Consider the following 21599-nt stretch of genomic DNA (forward strand, 5'->3'; position numbering starts at 1 on the left):
TTGCGGCGTCACCATCCCCCCTGGGGGGTGATTTCTCACTTTCTGTCTCTCTGTCTCTCTCTGTCTGTCTGGCAAGCGCCCGCGCCCTATAGCCAAAACCTCTCAAAAAAACAAAAAAAGCAATGCAATACACTGTAAAGTTATATGTAATCCAATGTAATATAAAGAAGATTATGATAATAAAAATTAAAAAAAATAAAAGAAAAAGAAAAAGTGAGAAGAAAAAAAAAAAAGACAGAAAGAACATTGAAAATGTAAATCAGATAATGACACACCTCCCCTTGAAACCATCCAGTTTCCACTCCGCTTAGAACAGCATCCAGAGTCTATCTGGCCTTCAGGCTTACATGTGTTCTCCTCCTTGCATGCTTCCCCAGCCTCATACCATCTGCTCTCCCTCCAGTTTCCATGCTCTAGGATCCTTCACTTTGTATCAGTTCCTATGAAACCCAAGTTCTGTCCCAACTGAGGACCTGGCAGTTCTCTGCCTGGAATGATCACCCTTCCAGGTTCTAACCCCAAACTTAATTTTTTCTTACCTCTTGGGTCTCAATTTAAATACTACCTCCTAAAAACGTTCTTCCCCTACAACTTACTTAAAGTCCTCTCACTACTCTTTTCTTTCATAGAACTATATTGTTTCTCTTAAGTTTCTTATCTTCATTTATAATTATGTAATTGTTTACTTTCTTAGAAACTGCCATTTCAAATTAATTGTAAGCTTAAAGACTATTTATTTACCACACTACCCCCAGTTTAGAGTATAGTAATCTGAGAAGTACCGACACGTAATAGCTGTTTATTAAATGAATGAATGAATGAGTGAGTGAGTTAGTAAAAGATAAACATATAGATGAATTCCTTCAGGTTGTAAAAATCCTTCTTGGAAGCTGGAGATCAATAAAGGGGATATTCTTTTTTAGGAAAACTACCAGAATATATTGTTAATAAATAGGTGTTTCCCTGATGCTCAGACTGGAAGTGCTTGTTTAAAAATACCAGTACCTGTGGCCATCCTCAGACCAGAGAATTAGAATTTCTTTTTTTTCTAAGAAATACTTATTTAATTTTATTTATTATTATTATTATTTTAATTTGCTTTAGGGCACATGCACTCATCAGAGAGACTGAATGAAAGTGAGAAAGCAAGCTACCAGTTCCAGAATTAGAACCACAGTCAGCCATGTGGGAGTCCAGTGCCTTCACCACCACACCTCCTGCTGGCTCTGAGAATTAGAATTTCTAAGACGTAGGGCCCAAGAATCAATTTTGTAATTATGCATCCGGGTGACTCTGGTGCACACTGGATTCTGTTACCATGAGAATGGGCCACCTTTCTAAGTATTAAATTTGCAGGTGTTGTCCACTCTCTGGAAGTGCTGAGTGCAGAGAACACCACCAGGATTACTATGGCAGGGCATGCAGCGTATGTTTTCCAATTAGGAATTTGCTGCGGGGATGGTTAAAATCAAAATTCTGCTCTTTTTTTTTTTCTTTAAGTTTCTCTTTTCTTCTTTTTCTTTTCTCTTTCTTTCTTTCTCTTTCTTCTTTTATTCTTCTTTGCTTTACTTTTTCTCTCTCTTTCCTATTTTCTTCCATTGATGAACAAGAGAAACAGAGAGAGACAGAAATACAGGCACTGCCAACAGGGTCTTTACACTGCAGTCCACCACCAGCTTCATCCAGCCCAGATCATGGGCATTTGCCTGGCTGGCTTACTCAGAGGTCTCTGATGTGAACATGGAAACTTCTCACGTGGGTGTGCCTCTCAGAGTGTTATGTTACTGCTGCTGCAGCACTATCCACCTTCCAAATTCTCAATCTCAGTGAGATTAGTTTGACTGTAACCACTCCAAGGTGGTTTGGATGAAGTATCACAATCCGAAGAGGTGGTAGAATAGAATGAATTATTACAGAGGTTAGCTGGTGTCCCAGTGGTTAAGAAAGCTGGACCTAAATGGCCAACCAAGTGGTTTGAATCCCAGCCCTGGTGGCTTGAAAAACATCACATGTGTGCATATGTGCTCAAGTTCCCAACAGGATGGAGAAATGGAGAAGGGATTGTGGTAGGACCACATGCCTCCTCTTCCTCTCTCTCTCTCTCTCTCTCTCTCTCTCTCTCTCTCTCTGTTTGTCTCTGGCAACTACATGCATCTTCTGGCCACCCCAAAAAATTAATTAACTAACTAATTAAAAATAAATTCAATAAATAATCAAGCCGCTCAGACTCCTCCCCCTTCATATGCTTTTTCAGTGGGTTTTGACACATACCTACAAATCTGCCCTAGTCGTGACAGTTTTGTGTGATTTTTTTTCCCAAAGATACTGGCAGATTATTTTTGTATTTTATGCTATAAAATTTCTGCTTACTTTTTATACATAATTACACTTAATTATGTATCAGGAGTGAAATGGAGATTCTAGGAAGTTGTGTTCGGTTCTTGGTGACTCTGTATTCTCAACACACAGTACTCTCTAGGTGCAGAAGTAGCTTAAGGAGAAATGTGATTGTTGACTGTAAGTATCTAATCTCACCCTAGATTGCAAACATCTTTTATTATTTCTATGTTCTTCACAAAATTCTTGATATAGTAATTATCCCATAAATAGCTAACTAATGTGGGAGAGGGAGCTTGAAGGAAATAAAAAATATGAGAAGTCAGGATAGATCCACCAGAAACCAGTTGCTTTTTGAAGTGCCACAATAGGAAGTTCTCTGTCTCTCAAGGTCAAGTGATCACTTCAGCAGAGGATGCTTTCAGTCTTCCAATACTCTCCTCACACCAGTGGTTTTCAACAAATGGACTTGAAACGGGTCTTGGATTTCAGTCTTGTGAGAGAAGAAGGAACCAGGTTTTGAGCACCAAGTCAGAGTTTTCAGGATTCAAAATGCTCACACTAACTCTCAAATTGCTTGATGGAATCAGGACTCAGAACATTCTCATCTACATGACATTCTAACGCCGTTGTTTCTTGCAAGTTAGTTGAATTTAAATACTAACAACCCACTTCAATGTTGTTATTAATATTTTAATATCTGCTTTCTGATCTACTCTGAGACTATCTGCAAGACAAAATACTTTATTAAACATCTGTGAGTGAGTATTTTAGGAAAATAATTTCTAAAAAGCAATTTCCCTACTGTTGACAATAATGTCATCTTAGTACAATGTTTTTCTGTAAGTCTTCACTTTTAACCCCACTTAACTCTGTTAGTATTTATTTCTTCTCCAGTACATACAAAGTAATGATTGAGACTGTGATGCAGGAATCCATTTTTGTGGCTTGTGGCTTGAGAATGTATTTGACTCCTTCTAAAAACTTGGTCTTCTTGACCCCTGTGGCCTTTAACCAGTTTGAAAATCCTAACTGTAATCCTCTGTGAGGATTTACACAGGTGTCTATTATGGCCCCAAATCTGTGATATAGCTCCCAGTATTCTCCTTGCAGAAAGGTTAAGCCCTCTGGTCTTTATTCCTGAGTAAAAAAGTCCACAAGGTGTTAGTCTTGCCAGGGAGAAGATTGAAACAAGCTACAACTTCAATCAGGCCTTAAGCCTGTGTCTGCCGTGGAGGAATCTTCGTGATAAACAACAAGTTCCATTAGGAAACAGAGTACTCAGTTTTTAACCCCAGAGTTACGAAAATAAAATTCTTCATCCTCTCCTATTCTTAGGGTGGCCATATTGTCCAAATTAAAATTTGGAACTCACGCTCTGTCAAATACATAAGTACTTTTTTAAGTTCATTGTTTTTTTTTCTTTCTCTTTTTTCTTCCTTTTGTTCTTTCTTTCTTGTTCTTTCACAAGAGAGACAGAAAGCAAGAGGCAGAAAGAGAAAGACAAGCACCTTCAAGAGATCTCACACTGCAATCCTTCCCCCAGTCTTCAAACAGTGAGGACTATGGGAGTGCCTGTCCACACCTGAGAAATGAACCCTGATCTTCCATATGGATTCCAGCATTGCAGAGCCTTGTGCTACCACAAATTGTGGTGTATTCCACCACAGCTGGGCCTACATAAGAATTTCTGTCAGAATAGTTTTAGAATATTTAATGTTGGGACAGTCTCTTACTATCTGTGTATACCCCACATTGGGACCCAATGTACCAGTTATCAAGGCAAGTTACAAACTGAGATCACACTGCCATTTGTAGAGATCGCTGCCCATTATGTCCAAGGGTCAATGAGCAATTGAAAACATGCTGCCTCATGGGCCCTTCCTGTCTGAGGATACACAGTCTATCTCTATAACGGTGGCCATCAGGGATTGTCAGTATGTCAGTACTGGTGGTGCCGATATTTATCCTTCAGACTTCTGAGATGTCTATGATTTTGAATTGTCTGTACCGCAGGCCTGACTTCTCTCCACTTCCCTAATGCCGGTAACAAATCTAAGAGACCTGAAGCAGGCATCTTCACATGACCTTGGGGTAGTCTGCATTTTCAGGAAGGTCACAACAGAGGGCCTTCCCATGTTATTGGCAAGAAGGAATCTGGGAGCAGAAGGAGTTGGAGCAAAGAGGAACGGCCCAGAAGTTCCAAGAAAGGACTAGGAGGATGAGTTCCTGCACCCAAATTATACCTCTGATATAAAGGAGTCAATCACCAGAGTCAATCACCAGCTCTCAAAAACTGTCCTGCTTGGTTGAGTTCTAGGGAGAGGAAGTGAAAGAGGAAAGAAGTCATCTGCCCAAGACTGAGCAGCAGTAAAAGCTTGGTGCTCATGGTTCATCTCTCTGAGCAATGAAAAGGAGGCCCTGCCCCTAATTTCTGCACTCTTTAAAGGCCGTGCATTGGCTAAGCCCCAATGGTGTCTGTTTCAGAATCACAGTGGCAACGGGTTGGGAGTGCCATCTCAGGATGCTGCTACTTGTCCTGGTGTCCTTTTCGACTATCACTTTTCAATAATACAAGCAAGGACAAGCTGGATGCAAATGGGTGCAAGGCAGCTCTGTCTCACTGTTTTTCACGATTGGTTTAGGTGTTAACCCAAATGCTTCTCACAGCCTCTTGTAAGGACATGCCTGCTTAGCTTGTAACTTTTATTTCAGTGGCAAGTCTCCCGTGAGAATTCCCTGCATTTCCAGCTGTCATTCCCGATACTTTGTCAATAGGTAAAGCTAAGAAAGGCAAGGCAAGGTGATGATATCCACAAGTGTCACATTAATATTGCTTATAAAGGAATTCTTTTTAATGTTTAATTTTTTTTTTTTTTTTTTTACTTTGAAGGGTCTAACAGATGTTAGGCAAAAGATTTTTCTTTTCCAAATATCATTTGCCTAAAAGGAAACACCTTCCATTAATAGAAACAGTAAAGCATGTCTCAAATTTTATTTGTCCTTCTAAATTAATCAAGGAAGAATAATAGCGTTCCACTTTAGCTACAAATTGCTAATAATAACTAACTTTGATTCTCCCAGAGGTAAAAATTAACATTTTTTTTTTGAGAAGTTTTTGTTATAGGTTTTTGTGTTCACTCACCAGAAAGACAGACAGAGAGACAGAAAGCAAGAAATCACCCCCCACGGGTGATGGCCATGCCACAATTCCTTCTCTTCCATTCTCCTCTCGAGATCTTGGACACACACGCACACGTGCCCGACGTGAGTTTAAGCCACTGGGTTTGAAATTTGAATCACGTTTGACCACATGGGAGTCCAACAACGTAGCCATTACACCAACTGCTGGTACCAAAATATTAACATTTTTTAAATGAAATTAAACATCGCAGTCTTCTAATCGTTATGAAAATATTTAGCACAAATATCTGTTTAATTATTTAGGCATCTCTTAGTAATGTAAATATTATCAGCATAGTCATAAATATTTTCTGCTTTGTCGATAGACAATCAGCAAAGGATCTGTTGCTTGCAAGACTTAAATTAAGATCTATTTAAGGCTGCCTGCTGGCCACAAAATAATTACTTACACTCACTGATGCCCGATTCTGCTAGATTTAGCAGCAAGAAGTATTCCGTGCTTTTATAAGTAGAAAAAAGTTGCTTCAGCTTGTATAAATTTCATTGTGGATGTTATTAAAGAGGATTAGGGTGGGGTTGAAGTAGTTGAAAATTTAATTAATCTAATCCCTTTAACAAGAATTGTTTTCATATTGATAATTCTCTGTAACAACAGAATTACCAATCACATCCATGTGAAGTATTTACACAAAATATTTTAGCATATAATCTTTCCTTCAGCCTTTTCTTTGGGGAATGGTAAGATTTTTGGCTCCTTCAGCTTTCTTCTTTCTCACTCACCTAACATTCAGGAACCACAGAAACCTGTTTTATTTTTTTCCTCTTTCTGCTAATTTTCTCTCTCTGTCATTGACTCTCAGTACCTTATGTTAATGGCTGTCAAATCATTAATCTCCTAAGAGCATGAGTACTACGAAATAAAGAGAACAATCCAATTGATTCTTTTTGTATCCATTTCATTTAATGTGGATTCTCATTTGAAATTATTTGTTTACCCATCGATTTCAATAAATTGTAATACTGCTGAAATTATGGCTAAGAATAGAGTCAGATGAAGGACGAAACTGTCATTCTGGTCAACTTCCTCTGATCCTCTCCAGTGTACTGGGAATTGTTCTTAATCTGCTCAAATGTCACATTATCAAGGAGACCTTCTGTGACCTCTCCATGTAAAATTACAATCACCATTCACCCATCCCATACTATTTCCTTCTTTAACTGGCTTTTTTGTTCTCCAGAGTGTTTGTCACCCTGTACTCTAACCTGTGTGTGTCAGATTGTTCAGCACATGTCCCCCACTAGGGTGAAAGTGCCACAGGAAACAAAGACCTGACTCTGTTTACTAACATCTGGAAAGCCAAGCCAAGTGCCTTCAATACAGTAACGTAGGCAATCCATGACTGTCGGCCCAGACACAGTGGTGCAGGCAATAGGGGACCACTGCATGATGCTGGAATCATATGGGAGGCTCGGGTTTGAATCCTGAGTCTACCTGAACACACCAGGCATGCCCATGTATGCCCATGGTATTGGCTGGCTAGAAGGCTGGGAGGAGGATTTTGTTGTGGTGAGATCCTGTGGAGGGTTCCTGTCTCCTCTCACTCTCAAAATAAATAAATGTCAAAAATAAATCTTTAAATATATAATTGTTGAATGCATGACATTTTTCTCTCATGTTTCAAGTGCCTAAGTGCCAGATCTGTGAGAAGCAATAGAAAACGTGCTGTAAATGTAGACCTCTACCCTGAACTGGCTCTTATTTTCTTTGTTATATGATCTTGGGCAAGTTACTTAACACTTCTCTATGCCTTAATTTCCTCTTCTCTAAGTAGGGATATAACGGATTACTCTGGATAATGTATGTAAAGTGTCTGACACACAAGTGCTAACTAAATGGTGGTTAGTGCCAACAGCTTTTTTTTTTTAATTTTACTTTTATTCACAATAGAGAACAAGTGCATGCATGCACACATGAGAGAGACAGGAAGGAGGAGAGCAGCCCTGACCGTGTTCTGTGATACCACAACCCCCTTTCCCCAACCTGCCAGCTTGTTAGGATAGAGTGCCCAGCGTGTTTTCAGGCTGACCTGGAGATCTGAACCCGTGGTCAGCCATGTGGCTTCCAGCACAGCAGTCTGGTATGCTCTGGACTGTGCCACCTAGCGGGGGCCCGCTGACATGTTTGTTGAATTTAGAAATGAACACCATTTAGATAGATTTCTACGATACATTTGTTACTGTTGGCCCATACTCAGAATCAGCCTGACACACTCGTCCTGTGGTCCCAGCATCCTGTTCCCTCTCGGAGAAGCCCTGCACACTTAGGCTGAAAGTGAACAAATGCTATCTTCTAACACGCCTCAATACAAATACCTGATAACTCACTTCGTGTATCCTGCAGAGCTCATTCCTTTGTTTCCACACCCCTGACCTTAGATAAAGATGCTTTTTGTCAGAAGGAAGGTGGTTGTATTCAACTTAATGACTGTGCAGATGGCTACATGCCGACAGATTTTGAAGTGACCATATTTTTTTTTCAGTAAATTTCAAAAGAAGGTGTGATTTGTGTAAATCTGACCCCTTCCAGTAAAATGTGCATTTACATATATTTAGAATTTATAAATCCTGACAGATTCCACAATATTTATAGCCCTCCATAAAAAACCTTTGCCAGTTTGCAGAGCTTTGCATTTGGCTCTCTGGTATGCTTAAGAGAGTTTAAATAATAATAAATTTGGTGATTTATTCCACCTGGAACAGAAACTTATTTTTCCCCCTTGGCTCATTTTGAAGGGGATACTATAAATAGTGCCACAGACGCCCAGATCAGGAATAGGGAATTGAAATTTGAGAGAAAAGTACAGAAACATTTCCATTATCACTGATTCCTTGAATGTATTTTTAAAACAGTTTGGTTTTTCCAATAAGTACCCCCTCTCTTTGTCCTGCCCCATCTCAGATATACTTGAACCTCCCAAACCTGTTGCTAGCTTTACGATTCACTTGCATTAATGGGAAAGAGAGAGTGAAAGTATTAGCTGACTAGGTACGAGAAATTTGCCTCTTGGGAGGCCAAAGCAATTTTCCAGTGTTCATCTTATATTTCATAAGAGTCAGCCAGTACTGACATCAGTGTCTAAAGTGCACATTCACTACTGGGAACCTAACTCATGCATCCTACAGCTACAGCTTATAGTTCATTAATAAATAAATAAATAAATAAATAAATAAGAGAGAGAGAGAAACCTAAAGATAATACCAGAGGGTTTTGTTGTTGTCTGGGGGGGGGGAAGGGAGTTTCCTATCTATTCTTTTCTTTTTTTTTTTTTTTTGGAGAGGTTTTTGCTATAGGGCACATGCATTTGTCAGAAAGACAGAGACATATATAGAAAGCGAGAAATCACCCCCCAGAGGGGATGGCTACGCTGCAGTCCCTTCTCCTCCATTCTCCTCTCGGGATCTTGGGCACACATGCACACACACCCAGCGTGAGTTTAAGCCACCGGGTCCAGGACTCAAACCACGGTGGACTACATGGAAGTCCAGCGACATAGCCATTAGACCACATGCTGGTCCCAAGGCGGGGGAGGGGGGGAGGATCCTATCTTATTGCAGAATAAAGAATACTTGAACAATTGACTTCAAATGATACTTTTTGAAAAAATTGTGTGGCTATCTTATTTATCAGAAAGGATTTACTCAGTAAGTAACTTGACATGGCAGATATGAAGAGCCATAGATACTCTTTCTTTTCTTAAAAGCCAAATAAAGGAAAATCTGGGAGCCAGTCATTTGGCATAGAATCTACTGGTGAGAGCAGGAGAAGCCTTTTAGTACGGCGTAAATGTGTTATAACTTGTGATATAACAAACCTATTTATTTCCAGCTTCTTGAGTGGGCTGTGTAGAAAATAGCCTTTGTTAAGGGTGAATAATAGTAATAACTATCATCCATGGTGAGCTGCCATAGGCTGGCACAGAGTAACAAGTACATGGAGGGTCTGAGGTGTGGTGGGCAGTGCCCTCCTAACTGAGTTGTGGGTTCTCTTTTCTGGATAACATGGAGCACACCCACAGCCCAAGACATTCCAGCAATCCCCTTATTGCCAGCTAATAGGTTGGCAGATGTTTGGACCAAGCCCCAGAGCCTATAGTGTACCACATTATAATGATTTGTGGTGAATAAAGTAAGTGTTTTAAAACCAGACTTTATGAGGCAGGGGCCCAGCTAAGTATGATGGATCAGAGGCAAAGCTAAGTGAAGCTGAACATGGTACAGGGGTATTGTTGCCCAAAATGGGACACAGGTGTCTGCGCTTCGTTGTTCATTCTAAAGCTGTGCCTGAAAAATGACTTTTTAAAGAACAGAACTCTTAAGGAATGTCCTTGAAGCAGTGGAGAATTTCCCTTGCTTTTCTGTAATGTTTTTCTAAGAGGAAGCAGAGATATTGTGCCTAGACAGTTGCTCAGTGTCTTTGTGCTTCTGAGACCACATTATGGGTCTAACGCATAAGAGATAAATAAACTGTTTTCACTTCTTAAAGCCCATGGAAGGAGACACAAGAAGAAAATTACAGTATTGCTTTTCTAAAACCAGGATTTTTTGTTTTCATTTTATTTCATTCATAGGTTCTTACCAACAGCAATATGGCAAGAGTCATGTCAAACCAGTGTTTTGATGCACCCTCTTTTGTTCTTCCACAGGGCAACCCCTACATGTGTAATAACGAGTGTGATGCAAGCACTCCTGAGCTGGCACACCCCCCTGAGCTGATGTTTGATTTCGAAGGAAGACATCCCTCCACATTTTGGCAGTCTGCTACTTGGAAGGAATACCCGAAGCCTCTCCAGGTTAACATCACTCTGTCTTGGAGCAAAACGATTGAGCTCACGGACAACATAGTTATTACCTTTGAATCAGGGCGTCCAGACCAAATGATCCTGGAGAAGTCTCTCGATTATGGACGAACATGGCAGCCCTACCAGTATTATGCCACAGACTGCTTAGATGCTTTTCACATGGATCCTAAATCTGTGAAGGATTTATCACAGCATACGGTCTTAGAAATCATTTGCACAGAAGAATACTCCACAGGATATATGACAAATAGCAAAATAATCCACTTTGAAATCAAAGACAGGTTTGCATTTTTTGCTGGACCTCGGCTACGCAATATGGCTTCCCTCTATGGACAGCTGGACACAACCAAGAAACTCAGAGATTTCTTTACAGTCACAGATCTGAGGATAAGGCTGTTGAGACCAGCTGTTGGGGAAATATTTGTAGATGAGCTACACTTGGCACGCTACTTTTACGCGATCTCAGACATAAAGGTGCGAGGAAGGTAAGAGAATATTTGTCTGCCTTGAATGGGAATCAGTGTGTCTAAAGAAAATGTCAGGGGCTCCCACAGCTATAAAGTGACACTTGTCAATTTCTACTGCAACATTTTCTCAAGAACGCCTGTAGGTGCTAAAGGCTCAAGTGTGGGCATGGAATGGAGTGGTGGGCCTGGCCTCTTGGAGTGGTGTCACAGGTTTCAGAATCTTAGCTGTGGACAAGTAATAGAACTCCTGGTCATTCACTTTGTTCTAGCTTCATGCTCCTTGTAGAAGAGTCAAGGCTCTTTAGCTATGGTGCCTTTTTAAAAACTTTTAACCAAGGTCTTGGTGATGTGTGATAAAGCTACCTTTAAAGCCAAATAATATTTTGCTTTTTATTTTCACTTTTTTTACTTGCCAAAGGAGCATTTATGTTTGCAATACAGAGAAAGAGAAAGAGTAAGTGCTTGCATGAGAGAAAGCACCCCTCCCCCCATTGAGATGCTGTTACACCACAATCCTTGGTCGTCCACTTCTTCATCCTGTCAGGATTTGGGGCAACAGGCATGCACATTTGCTCAGTGCTTTTTTGTTTTTTAGAGGTTTTAGCTATAGGGTGCATGTGCTCGCCAGAAAGACAGGGAGAGAGAGAGAGACAGAAAGTGAGAAATCACCGCCCCCCCCCAAGGAATGGCCACGCCACAATCCCTTCTCCTCCATTCTCTTCTCGGGATCTTGGACATGCACACACACGCGCCCAGCATGAGTTTAAGCCATGGTGTCTGGGACTCGAACTGTGGTCAACTACATGGAAATCCAGCAACATAGCCATTACGCCAACTGCAGGTCCCTGCTCAGTGCATTTTTTAAGCCACTGGGCCAGGACTCAGACCATAGTCATCCACTCAGACCACAGCTCTCCCTGAACAGGGCTTAACAACTGTTCTAAGAGGCTGACCTACAAAATAATGTTTTTGAGAGAAATGTGCACTGATTCAATGTTGGGAGATGATCCAGTATAGAGGATGGTTCATGTATTAGCAGGTTACCATGAGAGGGCAATGTGGAATTATTGCCTCAAACACGAGTTTGCTGTTTATAATCAAATTCAGTCATTATACTCAAGCTATGAGAATAAAGGTCAAAATTAATGCACTGAGCTTAGACTTTGAATCCTAGTGTGATTTACATTATTAGATAGATTCTTGTGTAGGTCAGTTTCCTTATAGTTTGATGAATCGTTTATCTGAGCCCAAATCCCTAAAAACCCAACTTCCTCAAGCACTTTTATTTTGCTGTTTGTAAAGAATATGATCTTTGAAGCTTTTTGGCTGGGAAATAGCTGTTGTCAGGGCTTTCTTATTGAGTATCCATTTTTCCTTTCTTTAATTAAAGTGTAGAATATATTTTAAAGCTAAGGACAATCTTATGCCTGCTCCACTGGGGTCGGCCATGCTGTCTCCTAAAGGTGGCACGTGAGAAATGTAGACTCCCTCCAGATTTACCACTTTCCTTTCATTCCCTCATCCTAGTGGCATTCTACAGTTGCATTTCAGTAGTTCTGAGGAGTTTAGAGGGTCTAAAGGAGCCCTTTTCCCTTCTGTGGGGCTCACCTCCCTTGTCTTTTCCTGTTCACCAGTCAAGTGTGAGCTGGTGAGAAGCAGCTGGTGAAAAAGATAAAGGTCCAGTAGAGGTGAGCCCCTTCCATAAGGTCCCACTCTGTCACCTCCAAACTCTGTCCAAATTCCTCAGGGCAAAACTGGTGCTGGCACGTACTGTGCTAGGCACCAGATGGCCAGGGTATTTTTAGTCTTAGGGGAGGGACTAAAGCAAGGCCTGATGGCTCGGGCGTGTCTCCAACTTTTAAGTTATATAAGGAAGATCTGTTCATGATGGAGCCACTAAAGGAAAGGGCTGTGCTGTTGCCTGGTTCACCAGGACTTTCGGCATAGAAGCTGATAGAATTATTTTACCCTTGACACTTTCAGTAGGATTCATTAATCCTGTCTTTCTCATATACAACAAATCATCTGTGTAAGTATTAAAATATTAATTGACCATCTCTAAAGGAAAATTCTAAATTTACTGTTCAAGACTATCATCAATATAAACCTTCTGAAAGGTAACCAAAGTCTTTATTTCCTGCACTCCCACTATCCCGTGAAACAACTGCATCATCGAACATGCCTGTACATGTCTGCATCTGATAACGAAAATGACATTTTTCCTACTTGCCATGTCCCACCCCCACCCCCACTATCATGTGGGAATTGACATGAGCTATTTTGGGAAAATGGAATAGAAACCAGATGGAAATATCTATAGGACAGTGGATTCTAGAGTATGCAGATTTGTTCACCTTAACAGATTCAGTTATGAGACAATAGTTGGCGTCTGTGTTCTAATGACCTGAGTTTGAATTCAAATTCTCTATTTATTTGTTCATGTATATATTTTATATCAACTAATACAGTTTGAGGTAAAAATGGTATTCGGATTCTCATTAGAATACTGTAGCATGTAAGGTCTTTTTAATGTGTAACACAGCTGATGCCTATTTCACTAGTGCCAGCGCTATAATCTCATCATACAAATTTGCTTCTCTTTTGCAACATACTTGTTTTGCTTCCATTTACTCCCTCTCATCGTATTTATTAAGATAATGGAGGGAAAAGAGGAAACATGGCTGTTGGCAATCTCAGCGACTCCGTAGTACTTACATTGTTCAATAAACCTAATCATCTTCATGGCCTAATTCTGACTTATGAATGTCCTGCTTCAGTAAATCAGGGTGATTTTCTCTAGTGACTAATAGACGAGTGCAGTGTGCCAGTACCTTAATTAAAGAGCAGCTCTCTTAGTCTTGATCTCATTTTAATTTACAGGGTAATACTACAATAATATCACTAATGGAAGGTACATTAAAGGGCATCAAGTAGCATTAACTGTATTAAATTATGGTACTTGTGTTAATTAACTGCCGAAGCAAGATGGTTCTAATGGCCAAAAAGGTCGTCTAATGCATAAATAAAGTCTCCCCAGATGAGGGGTGAGAGAAGAAATAAAGAGTAGATATATGTTCTGGACAGTTTTTTTTTCATTCAGATGGGGGTTAAATGTAAATGCTATTAAATATAGATAATGTCCACAATGTTTTCTTAGTCACCCAGTTGGGAGTTTTGAATTTCAAGTATTTTGTTTCTTTTAAAGATTTCCATAATTAAATTAATTGGAAAGTTGAACATTGTATTTGTCAAGTAAACAGGTTCTAAACTCAGCGTTATCAATTGTTTATTTTTATGAGGTGAACAATTTCAAGAAAGTAATGTGATTTATTTGAACATAAAATAATTTCACTTTCTTAAAGCAAAGTTCCAAATGGTTAGTGCAAAAATATGTGATGTCAGGTAACGCTTTGGAAAATTTAAAAGTATAAATGCAGGTCAGCTGGTGTCATGGTGGTTAAGACACCTGGATCCCATATGACCAACTGCACAGTTTAAGTCCTGGACCTAATGACTTGATAAACATGCCAGGTGCATGTGTATGCATGCCCAAAATCCCAATGGAAGGGAGAAATGGAGGAGAAGGGGATTGCAACATGACCATTCCCCACAGGGGTTTTCCTACTTTCCCTCTCACTCGCTCTCTCTTGCTTGTCTCCAGTGACCGCCCATTGCCCTCTAGTAAACTAAAATAAATAAATAAAGATTTTTTAAAAAGTATAAATGCAGTAGGGCATTTCTCAAATATTTGGAGAAACCATGTAACACAATTTTCCTGCAAGTTCTCTAAGTTTTTTTCCTTGCTACAACTCAAATGAATCTACCAGAATATTTACTTTTCACCTCTCATGTGAGAGGCATCCCACAAGATGCTTTTAAAACATTGAACCTGGCCTTTATCCATTCTTCCCCAATTAGTCTTAATTATTGAGGATGAGCTTTGCCGTTGTTTAACAGATTCTGCTTTTATAACACCTTCTTTCTCTCTTTCATCCATAAATGCTTGTGCCCCACCCTGCACAAACACTGGGTTAGAGAGTGGACAGATGAAGATGCACAAGGGTCTCAAGGAGCTGATATCCAGAAGGTGCACAGACTTGTACACAAACAAACAAACAAAAAGAAATGACAATATGGTTTAAGTACTTTGACTGCAAACTCTCAGGGTACTGTGATAGCAAAGAAGGGGCTGCTAACGTAAACTGGCAAGGCTAGTAAAAGCTTTGGTGAGCAGGTGGTATGGTGGTTCAGAGTGCTGGACTCCCACATGGCTGACTATGGTTTGAGTCCTGGCCTGGCAATTTGCTTTTTCACTTTCCCTCACTCTTATTCTCTCTCTCTCTCTGTTCCTCTCTGGTCAAATTAAAATAAACAAACAAACAAACAAATAAATAAAGTTAAATAAAGTAATTCTTTAAAGGAAAAAAAATTTTTGGTGAGGATATGACATTTGTATGGTGTCTTGAAATTTGTGCTTTAGTGTGCCCAGCAGCCAGGGCAGAATGAGTCATGTAGCCTGACAATCTAGGCATAAAAACAGCACAGCTGGGGCCACCAGGTGGCATGGTGGTTAAGGTGTTGGACTCCCACATGGCTGACTGTGGTTTGAGTCGCAGACCTGAGGGCTTGCTTTTTCATTCTTTGTTTCTCTCTGGTGAGTGCACTTGCCCTATAGCAAAATTTAAAAATAATAAGTAGAATTATTCTAAAAAAAAAACTCAAAAAAACCTCACACGGTTTGTTAAGGAACTCTATATAGTCAGAAAATGATGGAGTATAGAGTCCTGGAAGTTGCTCTTTTATCTTCTCCCTGTGGATCTTCAGCACCTTCAAGAAGCTTGGAAGAATTTTTACATCTTGCTCTCTGAGTCCTCATGTCAGAGAAAATTTAAAATTATATAGATTTTCACGTATCAATTGAGTGCAACTGAAAAGAATTGTTTAAGTTTATTGATTTACTTCTTCAGAGGCACAGAGAGACAGAGAGAGAGAGAGAGGCACCCTAACAAGGCCTTCATACCACTATTGCCCCAGTCCTGTCTCAGCAAGTCTATATCGCAGGCACACATGTATGTGCCTGGCATGTTCAGGGAGAACCTAGAATGTGAATCCGGGACCTTTCCCATGTGAGTCCAATTGCATTACTGCTGTGCTTCCTGGTCCCAACTGACAAACATATTAAGGCAGTGGAGGTACAGGCTATCCCAATGTGGCTTTTCAACTGGAGAGCTATAGCATTGCTTAGTTATGGAACGACTGTAATTCCTAGCCTTGAGGCTCAAACGGAGAGTTCAGAAAAACTCTCCAAATTTAACAAAAACACTATGTAAAATGGTTTGAGATTTGCCCTCAAAGTCAATAGGACTTGGTAATGAATCAGAGTTTTTGTTTTTGTTTTGTTTTTAATTGCTGGAGGGCATGTGTACTCCCCAGAGAGAGAGGAAGAGAAAGGACCCACCAATGGGGCATGTTCATGCCTCAATGCTTTTTTTCTCCATCCCATCAGGATCGGGAGCCTGAAGGTACATACACCCAGAGTGTTTCTCAAGCCACCAGGGTTGGGATTTGAATCACAGTTGGCCATGTGGGATCCCATTCCCTATGCACAGCACTTAATCACTGTACTGAAGCTGGTCCAGTAACCAATCAAATTTTGAAGAAGGACTAAGGGAATAATTTCTTAATCAAGTGAATGGATAGTGGAACCATAAACTACAATAACATGAGGAGTAATTACTGAAACAAAGTTTTAGTTTAGTTATTGTTGTGCCATTTCGAGCAGGAACCCAAGTAGAGATTCCAAGTAAGTATTTGAAAATATTGCTCTAGTGTTACAGAAAGAGGTTTGAGTTAGAAATGTAAGTTTTAAAATGACCACCTTACATGTAATAGCTGAACTTTGGGGAATGGATGACATTGACAAAATAGGGTCTCTTTGCCTTAGAGTTATAAATGACTATGGTCATTTATAGAACATTTGCAGAACCCCATGGAAGATGTCATTTAAAAGGTAATTTCTGAAGGAAATTGAAAAATAATCTGAAAAATAGAAGGAAATCAGAAGAGAGGGGGATAAGTTAAGGTGATGCTAATAGTCTCTATTAATATTTAAGTAATAATCTTTTACATTTCTATGGCACTCAGCTTGTAAGATTCTTGTCAGATGTCTTATTTCCGTAACTTCACAAGCAACTTGTGAGGCAGGTACTGTTTAACCCCATTCTACAGATGAGAAAACTGAAGACCAGAGAAATTTTCTGTGACCTCTTTTTCCTAACACCACACACATAATAAAATAACAAAATGAGCTTACAAACAACAAACATTACTTCTCCAAACATTATACTCAAGCAACCGCACCGGCCTCAAGTAAGCTCCATACCTATATGAGACCTAAAAAATTCCCAAAGGGAGCTATCATTAAATAGCACAGTGAGTCAGTAAATCGTATGGCTCTATCCTTCTTGGAATGTTCTGGAAATCACACTCTGACTTTCGGCTCAGTATTTCATTACGCCAGGTTACCGTGTGTTTATCTGAATTCTAAATTCTTCATTTTTTTATCAACTCTAAAATGTGTGATTGGGCTAATTTGTAATATTGTGTGAGATCTAGGTGTTTTACTGCTAATAAAATATTAGGGTGATAGTTTCTCATTTTCTGAGAGAAGATAAATAAACTGAATTTTCTCTATATTGATTTTCTCTCATATTTCTTCATAAAGTTAGTATCTGCAATTAATTTTTAATTGCTATAGGGCACATGCATTTGCCAAAGAGAGAGAGAGAGAGGTGAGGAGGGAGAAAGTATCTTCCAATGGGGCTTACTCACACCGCAATCCTTTCTCCTCCATTTCTTCATCCTTTCAGGATTTTGTACACATACACACATGTGTAGTGTGCTTTCTAGGCCCCAGGACAGGGATTCAAACACACGTTCAGCCATGTGGGATCCAGCTATCTTATCTACCAGGCTATGGGGGCTAGCTGTGCAGCTACTTTCAGTTAATGGGCACCTCAAAAATTTTTAAAAGTAACAGATGTAAATGGGTAAATTTAGAAATGGCCACCTACCTTAGCTTATTTTAAGAAAGATCATTCATTAAGTAAAGGCAATCTATTTTGCCTTCTAACTTCTACATTACATCTTAGAGAATTAGAGAGAATTTGTGTGTATCTCTTTCATATAATAAAATTTTATAAATCTGTGGCCAGTGATCCTATCCCTCGGGCCTTTTCATCAAGCTAAATGGATCTTTAACCATTCCATCATCTAAAATTTAATTTGCTCTTCTTTTAAAGAGAGAATGAAGTCCAGTAAACAAGACTATTCAAACGAAAAGCTTAGTAACCATAATTAAAAATAAAAAACAACACAAAGCATTTGCTACTTATCTACAGTGGAAATGCATAAGGATTTATAGTATGCACCCATTTTAAGTGGACAACTGAGTGTCATTCTGATTTGGAGCATATTTTTTAAATCCTTTAGAATTTCTTGAATCATAAAGAGAATATATGCATAAGCAGCTCATCTCCCTCTGAGGTTTGTACCATTATAGGGAGAGAATGTATCTAATAATTCCTCCATTTAAATTATGAACTTCATTAGCATGCAGAAAAACAACTCAGTTTAAGAGCTTGTCTCTTTATCCTTAATTCCCCAGTGCCATAGATTTTTTAAGCTAGTGGGTCATTAAAGGGAAGATGTCTCCTTTTTAAGAAACATAAGGATAGTTAGGCAAAATACCACATAATAAAAAAGTGAAATCATTTTCTCCCTCACTTAACTTAGCAATATATGAGAAGTCACATTCAGCTGCTTCTGCATGCCCAAACAATGGGCGGTAAGAAAACTCTCATCTCTTCTAACTTTTGCAGCCATGTTTTTTTTTTTTTATTGTAATTTATTAGTTGGCATCTTTAAAAGATCTTGTTGATTTTTTTTTTTTTTTACTTAGTATATTTTTGCCGTAGGGTGCATGTGCTCACCAGAGAGACACAGGGAAAGGGAAAGATGAGAGAAAGAGAGAGAGAGGAAGAGAGAGAAGGTAAGAAATTACCTCCCCGGGGTAATGACCATGCTAAAAACCTTTCTCTATTCTTCTCTCTGGGTTTTGGGCATGAATGCATATGCACCCAACATGTTTTTAAGGCCACCAGGTCCCACAGAGTTGGCCATGTGGGATCTAGCGTCTTAACCACCATGTCACCTGCTAGTCCCATCTTGCTTATTTTTTTGTTCCTGAGATCAGTGATTTTTCCTGACACATCAGGGGTTGATGGCCATTGGTTGATATTTGGTGTAAGAATTTGTGTGGCTCTCTGCAAACAATGGTTCTGTTAAGGGACCCTTTCTATTACTATTGTAGGTTTTATTTTAGCAATTTGATCATGTGTGTTGATACATTGATTCCATTGTAATATAGATCTATACATCAACTCAGTAAGTCACTTTAAGAATTAAGTACGTTAGTTTAACCAGAAGTGACTGCACTACATATAAGGTTGCTATTTCTTTCTCTTCAGGTGGCAGAACTGTACCTAAACAAGGGTACTAAATCATGGCAAACAGGGAAGTGACCTATTTTTTAAAAAAATTACTATAGGATGGATGTGTGTGCTCAACAGAGAGACAAAGAGAGAAAGTGGGGAAGTATCCCCCCCCGCCCCCCAGAGGAGATGTCTATAACTCAATTCCTTCTTCTTCGTTATCCTCTTGGGATTTGGGGACATGCATGTATACATACCCCACACTTCTCTCAAGCCACTGGGCCTGAGACTCAAACCACATAGTTGGTCATGTAGGATCCAGCCACCCAAACCACCACATCACCAACTGACCTGGGAAAGAAAAATTTTAAAATTATTTGTTGGCGTAAGAATTTGTTTCTGAACTTCTACTTTGAAAATATTGGATGATATAGGAGCCTCACACACTGCTTTTAAACCCACCTCATTGATTCAAAGATCCCAATCCAGAAAATGATTTCATTAGGATAGTTACTTTGTTGGCTCTTTCTTGCACTGTGACTGGTGCCTAAGACAACTGATATTGTAGAAATGCATGGAGAGGACAGAAGATAAATCGTTCATATTTTTAAATGATTATCCATCTTATTTTAGAGGAAATGCAAGCTAGGAATCATGAGAAATAGGTTCTATGTCTAGCTGTACTAATAACTCATTGTGAGCTTTGAGCAAATCACAGCTACTATAAACAGAGTCTCTGTCTGCAAAAGGAAAGTACTATACTAGACTAGTATTTCTCAGAATTACTCCTTAAATAAAGGCTGCAGTGGTCAAGTACATTTGGGCAACATTCACAGTATTTCCTTTTAGGGAAATCATAATGCATATTAGTATATTAAAAGCTTGAGATATCCTACAGTAATAAAATATTTCCATTGTAGTTAAGCCAGAGCCTCCTAAACGGAATTAGTCAAAAAATATCTGTTAATATTCCCCAAATAATTAGTATTTACAAAACTCATGTGAGGATAACAAGGTTCCTTCAGTTCCAACGTCACTGGACTCTCTGTACAACATAAGGAGTATGTGTGTGTGTGTGCGTGCGTGTGTGTGTGTGTGTTTATGTGTGTGTTTAAATTATTTGCAGTGCTAAGAACAGACTTATCTTTCACAGCAAGGTCTAATTTTAGCTATCATTCTTCCTATATTGTTGCTACATTGGATGAAAAAATGAGACTGTTTTAGGGTAAGGCTACCCTTGATAGGGAGTATTTTTCTTTTTTTAACAGTTGCTCTTATTTTTTTAACACTGGGGACTCCAATGTATCATTCTTTATGAATTATAGACAATTAAGTATTATATTGGAATAGGTAGGGGCTTTTTGTTTTGTTTTTAAGCTAAAGAAATGGTGGTATAAGAGTCAGCAAAGATGTGAAAAATGAAATGCCAAGTGGTACAATCTGGTGCATTTTAGAGATAAATAGAGATGCTAAAGGATTTCTATTCCTTCCATATGTAAGCTTCTCAAACTCTAATTACAATAATAAACTAAAATCATGTATTTAAAGGAAAATAAGATTAAATAGACTTTAATATATTGTATATATTTTTATTTGCTTTGAAGCATATTCATGAAATTATGGGTTAGTTTTATTTACATATACATTGTCTTTCTTTTGCTCTTTAGGACTGTTAATAACAAATTAGAGCCCAGTGAAACTAAACATTACTGCAGCTAAGGGACATCACTTTGTCTGGGAATTGTGTAGTTGTCCTGGCTCTTTTTAATTCATTTGGTGCTATCAGAATATGAGGAAAGCAAAGCTGTTGCAACATACTGGTGACATCCATGTGCAATTATAGATCCTCCAGTGCTGCTGGGAATAGGGAACAGATGGGGGGGAGGGTGGGCCAAGAGATTTTGGGAGGGGGGAGACTAAGAGGTCAGAGATTTGGCAGGTTGGGAGGAGACAGCACCATGAACTGCTGCATTGGATTTATAAAAACAGTATATATGCCAAATAGAGTCATGACATTGCAAAATCATTTTTCTTAGAATTGAGAGATTATGAAAATAATCTGATCTGACTCCATCTTTTTCAGATGTGAAACAAAATCAGTCAAGGATATACCATGGCATAACTAGAATTTAGACCCCAATAGAACTTGTGCTTTCTTCAGTGATCTACCCTCAGCAGCTAGAACTGGGCCTGGCATATACTAGGGGATCAATAAATATTTTTTGAGAAAAGTGGGAATGGTTGTGGAATACCATCTGGGCGTCATATAAATGCCCATTCCGAGTATCAGTGTTCTTCCT

The 21599-nt window shown here is 39.2% G+C and overlaps 1 protein-coding gene across 2 annotated transcripts in view; it reads left to right on the top strand.

The window, feature by feature from the left end:
* Window positions 1–21599, top strand: part of NTNG1 (netrin G1) — a 307364-nt gene that overhangs the window by 196380 nt on the left and 89385 nt on the right. For both annotated transcript variants that reach the window (XM_027772277.1, XM_027772278.1), the window contains exon 2: window positions 10185–10825. In XM_027772277.1, the coding sequence (XP_027628078.1) occupies window positions 10185–10825 (641 nt within the window). The remainder of the gene's footprint in view (window positions 1–10184; window positions 10826–21599) is intronic.

Source organism: Tupaia chinensis, unplaced genomic scaffold, assembly GCF_000334495.1.
Source record: "Tupaia chinensis unplaced genomic scaffold, TupChi_1.0 Scaffold000270_1, whole genome shotgun sequence".
Lineage (NCBI taxonomy): Eukaryota > Metazoa > Chordata > Mammalia > Scandentia > Tupaiidae > Tupaia > Tupaia belangeri.